The 13,050-nt window shown below is 42.1% G+C and overlaps 1 protein-coding gene across 2 annotated transcripts in view; it reads left to right on the forward strand.

Moving 5' to 3' along the window:
• ZDHHC17 (zinc finger DHHC-type palmitoyltransferase 17) overlaps nucleotides 1–13,050 on the forward strand; it is a 120,703-nt gene that overhangs the window by 92,343 nt on the left and 15,310 nt on the right. The window contains exons 12-13 of one of the 2 annotated variants that reach the window (XM_042860096.2): nucleotides 1,491–1,556; nucleotides 7,433–7,526. In XM_042860096.2, the coding sequence (XP_042716030.1) occupies nucleotides 1,491–1,556; nucleotides 7,433–7,526 (160 nt within the window). The remainder of the gene's footprint in view (nucleotides 1–1,490; nucleotides 1,557–7,432; nucleotides 7,527–13,050) is intronic. The other variant, XM_005310812.5, reaches the window with a different exon arrangement.

The following is a 13,050-nucleotide window of genomic DNA, read 5'->3' on the forward strand; positions in this document are numbered from 1 at the left end:
GAGGAGTCACTTGGAATTGAAGTGTAGCATAGAGGAAGGGATTGTTAGAGAGAGGAATGAGTAAAGGGAGAATGAAACTGCTACTGCTTCCCGTTTGGAGGAGGGAGGAGAGGCTGCTGGTCCTAGTGCCACAGTTGGTTCCTCTGATTTCTGCAAAGAGGACTATAAGGCCCCGTTTTATCCCTGAACCCTTGACTGTAGCGTTTACTGGCTGCTTTGGAGAAGGAGCCCCGGGGTCTAGTGTATTTCCATATTCACCCCCTGCCAGTTCCTCCATGTAGTGTCTTGGAAGAATTGAAAAGGCATTTGGGGATCTTCGATTGAGGTATCCCCCTTGGTGGCCATCATCTCAACCAGGAAGTAAAGGTAAACCTTCTTGCATACCAACTTTGTTTGGCTTATTACATTAACAGAATAGTCATAAGTACCTTCTGCTCCTTTTCTAATCAGGAGAGGTGAGAAAGGAGTTAAAATCATATGGATCCAAAGACACCAATGTGACAGGGCACTTAAAACCCAGAACTACGGTTAAAATATATCTCATGTACTATGGCTGAAGGTACAAATTAGACAAGCATATCGGTCTTTAATTTTATTCCTTAACTATTCATGCTAATCGGAGTTAATTCTTCCTGGGCCAAGAAAAGTAGCTTTGGCAAAAGACATTTTCAGGACAGTTCCTTTGAAATCTGTGAATATATATTTTCCAGACACTGCAGACTTTATATAAAAGCCTCTTGTGGCACAATCTTCAGCTGCTGAAATATAAAGGTTGTTGGAAATGTAGACTCTCTTCATTTCCTAGAGTAATAAGTCACCACTATTCCAAAAACAAAATAGATACTGGAGGGACACATAAAATGAAAGGATCTAATTTAATGTAAGGAAATTGGGATGTTGTAACTGAAATCCACCATTGTATATCACTTGATCCATAAGCATAGCATGATGCATAGTGGGTTGGAGGTTTGGCTTTTATTACTGCTTTTGTGGTTAAGAGATGAACATTCTATGGAGTAGGTAATTGCAGCTTTGAGACTTTGGACTGTATACCACTGAACTTAAATTTCTCCTTCTTGACTGATGGGTCCTGACTGGAAGGTAATCTCTGAGGATTTATCAAAATGCAAAATAGTTTGAGTTTAAATCTGTGATTTTAAAATCAATTTAGTTAAACCTGTGTGCTAAATTCTGTGTGGATGTGCTAAGTCAGTCTAAACCTGCTTTAAATCTATTTAGCTTCAATCAACTAAGAAGAAACTAAATAAGCCACTTTTAATTGGAAATAAGTGTCTACATAGAGTTTTGCACCAGTTTAAATAGGTTTAAAATTTATTTAAATTAAATATTCTGGTGTAGGCAAAGCCTGAGATAGTCTGAGCATACAGGCCTGATTATAAGCTGCAGAAATCATTTAACATTGGAAATTAGATGGGTATGTGTTTAAAAGTTTAAATACTAATTTTATTTCTTGTTTGTTTCTTCTGAAGACAATAGTTGAACTTGCAGAGACAGGAAGTCTGGACCTCAGTATATTCTGCAGTACCTGTTTGGTAGTATGCTTTTTATTTTTACTTACTTATTTTTGTTTCCACTTAATTGAAATGTAAATATCAGTGTTGGGGGAGAGAGGTTGTGTGTGGTGGGCAAAACTGGATATTTATATAGTAAATAAATGAGACTTCCCTTTCTCCTTCCCCCCCCCCCCGCCGCCGCCCTTTTCTCCATGTTATTTCAGAGATGGATGTTATTTAAAAAAACTTACATCAAAATAGTGTTTTCCAAAAAGCTCAAGTGGGTCTGTTCATAAGAATTGTGGTAATGTCAGGGGGGGAGATCATTTTGACTTTATGCAGAGAATTCGTTAATGGTAACACAATGCTAGAATCTAAGTGTCTTTACCAAGTAAAAAATTATTTGCTGGGCATGCTACATATTCTGAAGATTGTTGGGGTGAAATTCTGCTCTCCCTGTGCACCCATTCTGAAGTAAATAGGATTGTACTGATTGATGTAAATGAGAGCAGAATTTAGCCCAATATTTGATCTCGTTGACTCACATCTAATGTGTTTGTTTAGTTTGTATATGGGTTGGCTCTTTTGCTTCCTAAATTCACTCACTTGTGAAATTTCAGTAAAACTAACGAAATTAAATGCTGTAGATAAATATTGTAGTTAAATAGTTTCTTCAGTATCCTGATTGCCTTGAGCTGAAACATTTATCCACAGAATTTAGTTTAATAGTTTTTTCGCTTCTGCAAGTTGATTAATAATATCCAATTATTGGGTTGCGGTTGAGAACTTTCATCTAATTTTTTCTTGTGTTTAGCTAATGCACTGATGAGATAGCATTGACCTTCAGTTCACAGTACTTTCAAATGTATTTTGTACTTCCAGGCATGCTTGCAGATGACTTTATAAGCATTATTGTTTTCTTAATACCTGTACACTTTTAAACCCTTTTGTGTTTTGACAATTATTTGGAAGAGCATACTTTGTAATTAACAATATTAAAGGAGTGCTTTGATTAGCAGTTTCCATATGGCATACAATCATTTATGCAATCATTCAGTCTGAGGAACCATTTTTCTTTAGATAATTATCTGACAATAAAAAAGATGACGACTTTAAATTATGCCTTTGTATAATGTAAAGTTGTTTTCTCATTAATGAGGTATTAGCTATTTCTATAGATCAAATGATAGTTTCTATATCAGCAGGTAAAATCAAGGAACGGCATGGCAGAAAAATTGTGATGGAGAACACCCTATGGATTGAGTTTTGCTAACTTTGATTCAATCCTGCAACTGATAGTGTGTAAATAGATTGCTGCATCCATGCAGAGCCCGCTGGAAGTCAGCCTCCATGCAGGCTCAACAGTACACCCCCATGTTCTTAGTTAGAGGATCAGAGTCTTTGTTTTAACTTCATGTTTACTAGGGGACAAAATTCATGCTAAATCTTGTATCTTTGTGAATACCTTATTTTAACTTTGAAGGATATCTAAACCAAACCAAACTAAATGTAATTGCTTCAGTTTTGGAAAATAGTGAACCATTCCTAGCTCTTCACATTTCTAGGACTTTCAGATTGTTAAGCTAACTGGAAAGGACATAGGGTTAAGGGAAATATGTATGTTAAATTTTTTTATTAAAAAGAGAATTGGATAACTAATTTTATACAATTTTAAATGCACTATTCAATCCTGTTTTTAAATAATATTTTACATTGATGTGTCAATTTTTTTTCTGGTGTTGGGCTTTACAGCATTCTGTCTGGCATTGGCATAACTAAAATAATCTCCTTTAGAGCATGAAAATAGTTTCTTTCAAAAGTGAGCTGGACTTTTTTAATTTGGCTATCATCTTAAAAAGAAAAAATACTAATTTTCACACCCCTCCACAAAACATTTTAAAATGGAAATCAGCTTCAAGAGAACAAGGGCAGCTATCCAGTTCCACAAGAAAACATGATGTGCACATTCCTTTTAAAACGTGATTAGCAAATATAAAAGACTGTAAAGTCTACTAATAGTACATACTCGTGCAAAGCATGAGATGAAATACTAATAACAATATGCCAACTTTTTTAAAAATGGTCAAATTTTCTTAAATATGCACACATACAGTACAATTTTATTAATCCAAATGGCCAAGCATTGGCCTTTTGCTGCTATTAAGAGGAAACACTTAACTAATAATCTTAACCCCATTTTAATAGTAATGGTTCTATCTGAGCTGCAGAACCCATCTTGTTACCTAAAGTTCCATGCAGTTGGGAATAGGAGCCATCTGCTATATAAGAAAAGGCCTGCTGCCTCCCTAGTCCCAACAGAAGGGTCAGCTGCATAATGTCCTTTGTAGCAGTCTGTTATGTGGCATTGGCATGAAAAAAGCAAATCAAGATCCAAGAACATGCTAAATTGTATTATTGGTATTGAAAATTATTTTCTTAATAAGTTTATTAAGGTTTACCATGACTCAGTTGCCGCACAAGCATTCCTCCATTAATTCAATGGCCACTTAGTGATAAATGTACAAGGGTAAGCATATACTCTTGTATTATGTACCCAAAAGCAATACAGTTATAAATACACCTCTACCCCTATATAGCGCTATCCCTATCCAAAAAATCTTACCGTGATATAGGTGAAACCGCGTTATATCGAACTTGCTTTGATCCGCTGGAGCGCGCAGCCCCGCCCCCCCCCCCTTCCCCAGAGCGCTGCTTTACTGCGTTATATCCAAATTCGTGTTATATCGGGTCACGTTATATCGGGGTAGAGGTGTACTGGCTAAAATACTCTCAACAGGATCAGGCCTGGTAGGGACCTTCCCATCATGGCGTGACTCCAGAGGAATAAGGAAAGGCACTTACAAAGTACCCCTAGAAAACCTTACTTTTTTAATACACTATAAGAAACAGGTGATGTTATTGTTTGTTGTCAGACCTTTCTAACTCCAGATGGAGCAGCTAAGTTTGAACCTTGTCCTCTGCCCCGGTCAAGAGAAGATTAATGACTGGGCCTCTTTCTTCAAGGTTTGCATCTTATCTCGTTAGGCTGTATTTCTCTTTGACTACCAAACTACACATTTCTTTATACTAAACTAAACAAACCAATTATTTACAATTCCTGGTGCCCATTAACCATATTTTCTTTATTTCTATTACCTCATCCCAAACCTTAAATGAGATAACACTGTTTTTTTTAAGGGTCACTACAAGATTAACACAAATAACTTGTGTTTTCTTATGTTCTCATCCTTTTACATGCTTCAGTCCTACCACTCATGCTAAAAATCCAAACTCAGTTTGAAACCGTAGCCTGCTTAAGCCTAACGTGGGCCTATGTTACTACAGTTGGCAACCTTTTCAAAGTTGGCCGCCTTAATGTTGGACATCAGAATCCATATTTAGGCAGATGATACAAAAACTGGGGGAGCTGTAAATAATGAAGAGCAATCTGGATCGCTTGGTAATCTGGGTGTGAACAAACTACACCTCTACCCCGATATAACACGACCCGATATAACACGAATTCGGATATAACGCTTAAAGCAGTGCTCCAGGGGGGCGGGGCTGCGCACTCCGGCAGATCAAAGCAAGTTCGATATAACGCGGTTTCACCTATAAAGCGGTAAGATTTTTTTGGCTCCCGAGGACAGCGTTATATCGGGGTAGAGGTGTATGTACAGTATTTTAATACAGCTAAATGTAAACACAAAGAAACAAAGAATGTAGGCCATACTTAGCAGGATGGGGGAGACTATCCTGAGAAGCAGTTACTCTGAAAAAGGTATGTGCTGAATGTGTGCTTCCAGCATGATGCTGCGGTTAAAGGAGACGGGAATCTCGAGTAGGAGTAGAGAGGTTCTTTTACCTTTGTGTTTGGCACTTGTGCGACCCCTGCTGGAATACTGCGTTCAATTTTGGTGCCCACAAGTTAAGAAGGATGTTGATAAATTGGAGAGGGTTGAGAGAAGAGCCATGAGGGTGGGGAAGTTCTGTGGCCTGTGTTATACGGATGTCGGACTAGATGGTCACAGTGTCCCCTTCTGACATTTATACAGGACACATCTTGTGAGAAGCTGCAAAGTTTTGACAAATAGAAATAACTTTTTATAAAAGGTTTATTGAAATAAACCAATATGATTGGTTGTCGCATCCTTTCAGCAACTTCAAGCTATGTAGCAAAACTGTTATATTTTGAACAAGCATTCAGTTTCTCCCAAGAATCCTGGTTGAAGAAGTTTTGTATTATAAAAAAGAAAAGTCTGTGGAGAAGTTTATGTACCTTTTGTATTCTGTGATTTTTTGGGGGATGGGGAAAAGGGGAGAATTATGAATATTTGCAGTAAACATTTCAGTTTGACTCAGAATTGCCGTTGCTGGTTTAACAAAATGTTTAGCCCTTTTTCTACTGAAATCATGAGAATTGTAATGGTTTTTTAAAAATTTTAATACTTTCAGAGGTTTTGTGAAACTGAAGTACTTTAGTTGATTTTTTTTAATGTAATGTAACATGATGTACCTACGTACATACATGTATGTGTGTCTATATACGCGTGTAATTTAGTCTTTTGTTGATCTGTATAAGCAACATCACAAAATCATATTTAGTTATTGTGAGAGCTTCTTGAAATATTGTATTATACTCCCTTCTACCATACAAAGGAAAACCCCTTTTGGTATATGCATTGCAGATTAGTTGTTTCAGGACCTATGTAAAATAAAATCTATTTGAGGAAGGCTCTTAAGAGATAAGTAAGCTTCACAAAGCCTTCCAAAACAGAATTATTTTATTTTAAAATGGGTTAGAACAAACTTTGGGTTAAATGACATATTGAGCCTGAAAAAGAAGTATCTTTTGCTTTGTGTCAAAACTGTCTAGATATTTTCCAGGTTAACTGGAAAGTTTCTTTAAATTCTGAAGTGTTTTAACATTTCCTAATTGTCTGTGGATTAGTTGCTTAGACTTGCAAGTTATGTTTACATTTTGAAACACAGTGTTTAAAAATAATTTCTTCCTGCACTTACCTACTGAGACCTGAAGTATGCATTTTATTTCCCAGGGAAGAATTAATAACATGACAAACCCATAATGGAAATACTTCTTCTATCATGTTTGTGGTGTCATTCATTTTTGTATAATAAACATAGAACCTTTAAATTCAGATTTAAAGGGATAAGTAAAAATGAAGTTGTTTTTTAAATATTTAGTTTTAAAGTTTAAATGTATTTTAATTTCAAGGTTTGTACATAAATTTTGTATTTCAAGGTTTGTTCATGTATTTTGTTCTTGATGTGTCATCATAACCATTTAATATTTAATTTACAAAATATATTCAGTTTGGGAGTGGTTTTCAAAATTGTCAAAGTGAACATTGGCGCAAAAGTCCCATTGGAAGTTCTCTTTAAATTCATATTCTTGAATTGATAAATGGCTTAATTAACAGCATTCTGTTTACATTAGGGTTCATTTATGAATAATGCCCAAAGAATAATCTCAATCATAATGTAATACTCTGTCAATATTAAATAGCTGAAATGAAACAAATCCGCACCCAAAACTTAGATACCTAGAGGATTTAGAGGGGTTTGGGTTGGATGGAAAGAGAAATAAATATTTGATACTTTTTAAGATGCAACATTTTTATTTAAGGGAAAATATTTTAAATAGATTTTTGTACCATACATACCATAGCTGATGTATGATGAAATTTCAAGACACTAATTGTTTAATGGAATCCGAATTACTCATTAAGCTTTTAAATTCCTGTTGACCTTGATCTAAGGGATTAACAGCAGCAAAGTATTTTAACATGCATTAAAATTCTTTTTTTTTTTTCACCAGTATAAATCTGTCAGACTTTTCCTTTCACTTTGCTGTAAAGCTTTTTGTAATTATATGTCCATAAATATCTGTCAAACAGATACGGAAGCCAGTGAGGTCCAAACATTGTGGCGTGTGCAATCGATGTATAGCAAAGTTTGACCACCACTGCCCATGGGTGGGTAACTGCGTAGGTAAGTGATTGCTCAAATATGGACCCTTAACAAATAGAGAGGGGAAAAATACAGTTTGTCCACCCCTTTCTCAATGCAGGATCGTTCTCTACAGTATATTCCTCTGTACTTTGTAAATTCCTGTTTTAAATGACCACAGTAACATGGTTTCTGACAACTTCCTGCGAAAGACTATTCTAGGTCTTCAGTATTACCAAAAGCATCTTGATGTTCAGCCTGAATTTTCTTTTTTTCTGATTCGTTGCATTATTCACAGTTCTCCTCTCTGTTACCAATCCACACATAAGTACTTATAGCTTTGTTTCTAAGGGCTTATCTATATGGAGCAGAAAAGTGCAGTAGAGGGGTGTGATTTCTAAAGTGCACCAACATGCACTAACTGACCCATGGTGTTCCTGCTAACATGAATTAAAAAGATTGCACCAACAGACTCTACACAGGCCAGTTCGCATGCGACACATAAGTGTGCTTTAGAAAGCAAACCCCTCTTGTGCACATTTCTGCTCTGTGTAGAAAAGTCCTAAGTAAACTGCTTTCATCCCTATTAATTTTTAAACATTTTATTTCAGCAATAATTATAACACCACATAAACAGTATGTAAGTATGTTTTTGTCAAATATGAACTCTAATGCAAATCATTAATCACATTTTCAGTTACTTATCAAAACAGCAGCTTTTTCATTTCCTACAAAAACAAGAGAGCATATACTGACTACAGTGGTGATTAGTCTCTTTAATATATATGACATGAAGCATGGAGAACTAGGAAATTAAAGTCTGGGTAACAGGTAAACTCACAAGTATTTTCCATTAGGGAACTGTAGCCAAGTGCTCAATTAATTCTTTGCTATGTGTCAGTAGATTCAAGATGGCTTGCCATCTAGGTGGATTTTCTACTCCTGGGGAATTTCTGCACAAAAAAATTAAAAATTCTGTGCACAATATTTTAAAATTCTGCAAAATTCTGAATATTTTATTTGTCAAAATAACACAGTATAATCATGCCAGTTTCAATTATTTTGGTAAATTATTTCAAGATACTTGTCAGCAAGCAAGTCTGAAATAATACAACAAAAAAGATTCAGGAAATGTTTTTTTGACAAATAGATTCCTTACTAGGCATAGTAATACAAAACTTTGAGTAATCATTTAAACTACAATACAGAACTGTGTTTCCCGCACCCCTCAGAAGCAGTGCAAAGGCTTGGGGGAGTTAGGGGAGCTGAGTCATGGGGACCTGAGGGAGAGGGAAGTTATTGCTGGGAAGGAGCCTGGCAGTGAACCTGGAAGGTTGTTGGGTGTGGGTGAGAGAAGTATGGAACAGTTCTTTTGACTCTCATTCAGTCAGGCACATCTGCCCCGTCCGCATTTCTCCCTCTACCCCCATCCTACGCCCCTCCCCATGTGTCCCTGAATCTGTTCCCTGTAAGCTGCGCACTTGGGCGGCTGCACAGGAGAGATTCAAGTGCCGAGCACGCACAGCCAGCAGCATGTGTTCACGTGCCTCTCTCTCTCTCTCTCTCTCTCTCTCTCTCAACACACACACACTCTCTCTCTCTCTCTCTCTCTCACTTACCTCCCAACACATACTTGAGGTACTTCCAACATCATTCCTCATATATTCTTTGCTTATAAAAACAACATTACAACATGTTTACAGATGAAGGAAGCTCTTTGATTTTGGAGGAAGGAAGTGCCTTGTATGCTTGTTCTAACTTGTATGTTTGGGTTTTCTGCTTTTGTCTTATTTATTTGTTCATTTCACTTGTTAAAAGCACTTGATTATTTTTTGCCTCTGGAGGAAGCTCTTGGTTTAATAGGCAAAATATTTGACATAAATGACCAATTAAGTACTCTGTTGCTTGGATACAGAGGAACACAACTTTTTTAGCCTATTATCATCTGTGTAGTGCCTGTGTGGTTAGTGCATCTCCTAGGGTCATTGGCGTGCTGTACTAGTGAATGTATTCTACAAATTGAGGGAAAGTTGAGTAGTTCCAAATAGTATATATACAAATAAATGTATCACAGTATTAGAAATGCAACTGTCAGGTATATTAACGCATGGCAAAAGTGGTTCTTCTTCGAGTGATTGCTCATGTGTATTCCACAGTAGGTGTGCATGCTCGCCACGTGCACCAGTGCTGGAAGTTTTTTCCCTAGCAGTACCTGTAGGGGGAGAGCGCCCCCCGCAACTCCTGGAGTGGCGCCTGCCTGGCATGGTATAAGGGGAGCTGTGCACTCCCCCCACCCTCAGTTCCTTCTTGCAGCCAGTGAAGGTGCGTCAGAACTGCTCAGCTCCAGCCTTGCTGCAGCTTGTCCGCAGAACCGTTCATTCAGTAGTACCTTCAGTAGTCAGTTTAGTTTTCCTCCGGTGCCGGCCAACACCCAAAGTACCGCACCGGCCTCCTTGCCCCGTCCGGAGGCTTACTAAAAAGGGTGGCAGCGAGCCTCCATCTCCAGGCTGATGAAATGGAAGAGCTCTCAGACTCCCTGTTCAATGTGCTGTCCTCCTCGGCACCGGGCAGGGTGGCCTTGCCGCTCCATGAAGGGGTGGCAAAAATTTCAAATGCACTGTGGCAAACGCCAGCCTCATTGGCTCCCATCTCTAAGAAGGCGGAGCACAAGTACTTCGTACCCACTAAGGGGCACAAGTATCTGTATACCCACCCGGCACCCAAGTCCTTGGTGGTTGAGTCAGTCAACCACAGGGAGTGACAGGGGCAGCCAGCGCAGACCCCAAAGAACAAAAGCTCTCGGAGGCTGGATGCTTTGGGGAGAAAAATTTATTAGTCGTCAAGCTTCCAGCTGAGGGTAGCAAACCATCAGGCTCTCCTGGGTCGCTACAAGTTTAATCTCCCCAAGTTCAAAGACTCCCTCCAGGAGCCCGATAGAAAGGAGTTTAAGGCGCTCATGGAGGAAGGGGCAGCCACCGCAAGGGCGTCTCTGCAAGCCACTTCGGATGCAGCGGACACGGCCGCACGGTCCCTGGCCTCAGCGGTGTCCATGAGACAGGCGTCCTGGCTTCTGCTCTCTGGGTTATCCAGTGAGGCGCAGTCATCGATGCAGGAGCTCCCTTTTGAGGGGAAGGAGGAAGGCGCTGTTTGCGGAGGAAACGGACACAAAGCTGCACAGCATGAAAGACTCCCGTACGACCCTCCAGACCCTGGGCCTCTATGTCCCTGCTCCGGCAAAAGCCAAGTTCAAGCCACAGCAGGCTCCTGCATAGGCCGCTCTCCCAAAATACGAGGCTGCACATAAGAAACAACAGGGCTATAAGAAATGCCCGCAAAGAAAATACCAGCCTACCCCACAGCCTGGGTCCTCTAAGGGCAAGCAAGCGGGTAAAAGGCAGTTTTGACGGGATGTTCGGGGGTACCCCGCCAGTTTTCAGCAGGGATCCACCCCCAATACAGCTCCCTTTTTCCAATCGATTGTGTGCGTTCCTCCCGGAATGGTCGCAGATCACCTCGTACTGTTGGGTCCTCAACACCATCTCCCAAGTTACACCCTCCAGTTTACCTCCTACCCGCCCAACCACCCCCCGCACCCGTCCCTCTTGGGGGACCCATCACACGAGGCTCTGCTCGAGCAGGAGGTCGGAAGGCTCCTGGAACTAGGAGCGATAGAGGCGGTGCCCAAGGAGTGCCCTGGGCAAGGGTATTACTCCCAGTATTTCCTTATCCCAAAGGCTCAGACCCATACTTGACCTGCGAGGTCTGAACCAGTACTTGGTAAAACTCAAGTTTTGCATGGTTTCCCTGGCCTCCATCGTCCCCTCCCTGGATCCCGGGGATTGGTAGGCGGTCCTCGATCTACAGGACGCGTACTTCCATATCCACATATTTGAGGGGCACAGGTGCTTCCTCCGTTTTGTGGTGGGACAGAATCACTACCAATTCATGGTCCTCCCGTTTGGTCTGTTCACTGCCCCCAGGGTCTTTACAAAGTGCGTGTCGGTAATAGCGGCCTACCTCAGGCACTGGGGCATCCAGATATTCCCCTATCTGGATGACTGACTGGTCAAGGGCATCACCCGGTCACAGGTGAGGGATCATGTGGCACTCCTCCTGTCCACATGCACCACCCTGGCCTGTTGGTAAACAATGCCAAGTCCACGTTAGTCCCGATCCAACGCATAGAGTTTATCGGGGTGCTCCTGGAGCAATGTCGGCCAGGGCCTCTCTCCCCCCAGACAGGTTGGAGACCCTGAAAGGGCTCATCGACTCGATTGTAAGGTTCCCGGTGATGACAGCCAGGTCCTGCCTACAGCTGCTAGGTCACATGTCAGCGTGCACGTACGTGATCCACCACGCCAGGCTCAGGATGAGGCCCCTACAACTCTGGTTGGCCTCGCAGTTCTCCCAAGTCACGGACAGGTTGGACAAGGTCCTTACCGTGCCGAACTCTGTGACCACCTCCCTACGGTGGTGGTCCACACCGAGCAACATGCTCTGAGGAGTGCCGTTCAGGGACAGGGCCCCGTCAGTGGAGCTGGTGTCCGATGCATTGGACCTGGGCTGGGAAGCCCATGTGGGCAGTTTTCAGACCCAAGGCCGGTGGTCTCCGCAAGACCTGACCCTTCACATAAACGTCAAGGAACTCAGGGCGGTGTGGCTGGCGTGTACGGCCTTCTGCTCGCACTTGAAGGGCAAGGTAGTCAGGGTTTTCACGGACAACACGGCCTCGATGTTCTATATCAACAGGCAAGCCGGGGCCCGATCCTCCGCCCTCTGCCACGAAGCCCTCAGTCTGTGGGACTTCTGTATAGCCCACGACATCCACCTAAAAGCTTTTCACCTACCAGGCACCCGGAACGTGAGGGCAGATCGCTTGAGCAGGGACTTTTCCTCTCAGCATGAGTGGTCCCTACACCTGGTAGTGGCCTTTCAGCTTTTCCAGAGGTGAGGAACTCCCCGGGTGGACCTGTTCGCATCCCGACAGAACCGACGATGGCCCTGGTTCTGCTCCGGGGGGGTCTGGGGAGGGGCACAATCTCTGATGCTTTCATCCTGCCCTGGTCAGGCCAACTCCTATACGCCTTCCGCCCGTTCCTGCTGATCAGCAGGGTCCTAGAGAAAATAAAGACGGACAAGGCCAGGGTCGTCCTCATTGTCCCGGCGTGGCCCAGGCAGCACTGGTATGGGACCCTCTTGGGCCGGGCGGTGGCTCCACTGTGGCCATTGCAGCCCCGCCTGGACCTGCTCTCTCAGGATTGGGGCCGTCTCCTCCACCCCAACCTGGCAGCTCTTCACCTCACGGCGTGACTGCTCAGTGGCTAGGTGGCGAGGAGAGGACATGCTCAGCTCTGGTTCAACGCGTCCTCTTTTAGAGTAGATGGCCCTCCACTTGCCGCTCTTACATGGCGAAGTAGTCTCGTTTTGCTAGGTGGGCGACGGACCAAGGTGTATCCCCAACGGCCGCCCCGATCCAGCTTATCCTCGATTACCTTCTCCTCCTGAGGGCCCAGGGCCTGGCACCCTCGTCAGTCAGAGTGTATCAGGCCGCCATATTGGCCTTCCA

Source organism: Chrysemys picta, chromosome 1 (genome assembly GCF_011386835.1).
Source record: "Chrysemys picta bellii isolate R12L10 chromosome 1, ASM1138683v2, whole genome shotgun sequence".
NCBI classification, from domain to species: domain Eukaryota; kingdom Metazoa; phylum Chordata; order Testudines; family Emydidae; genus Chrysemys; species Chrysemys picta.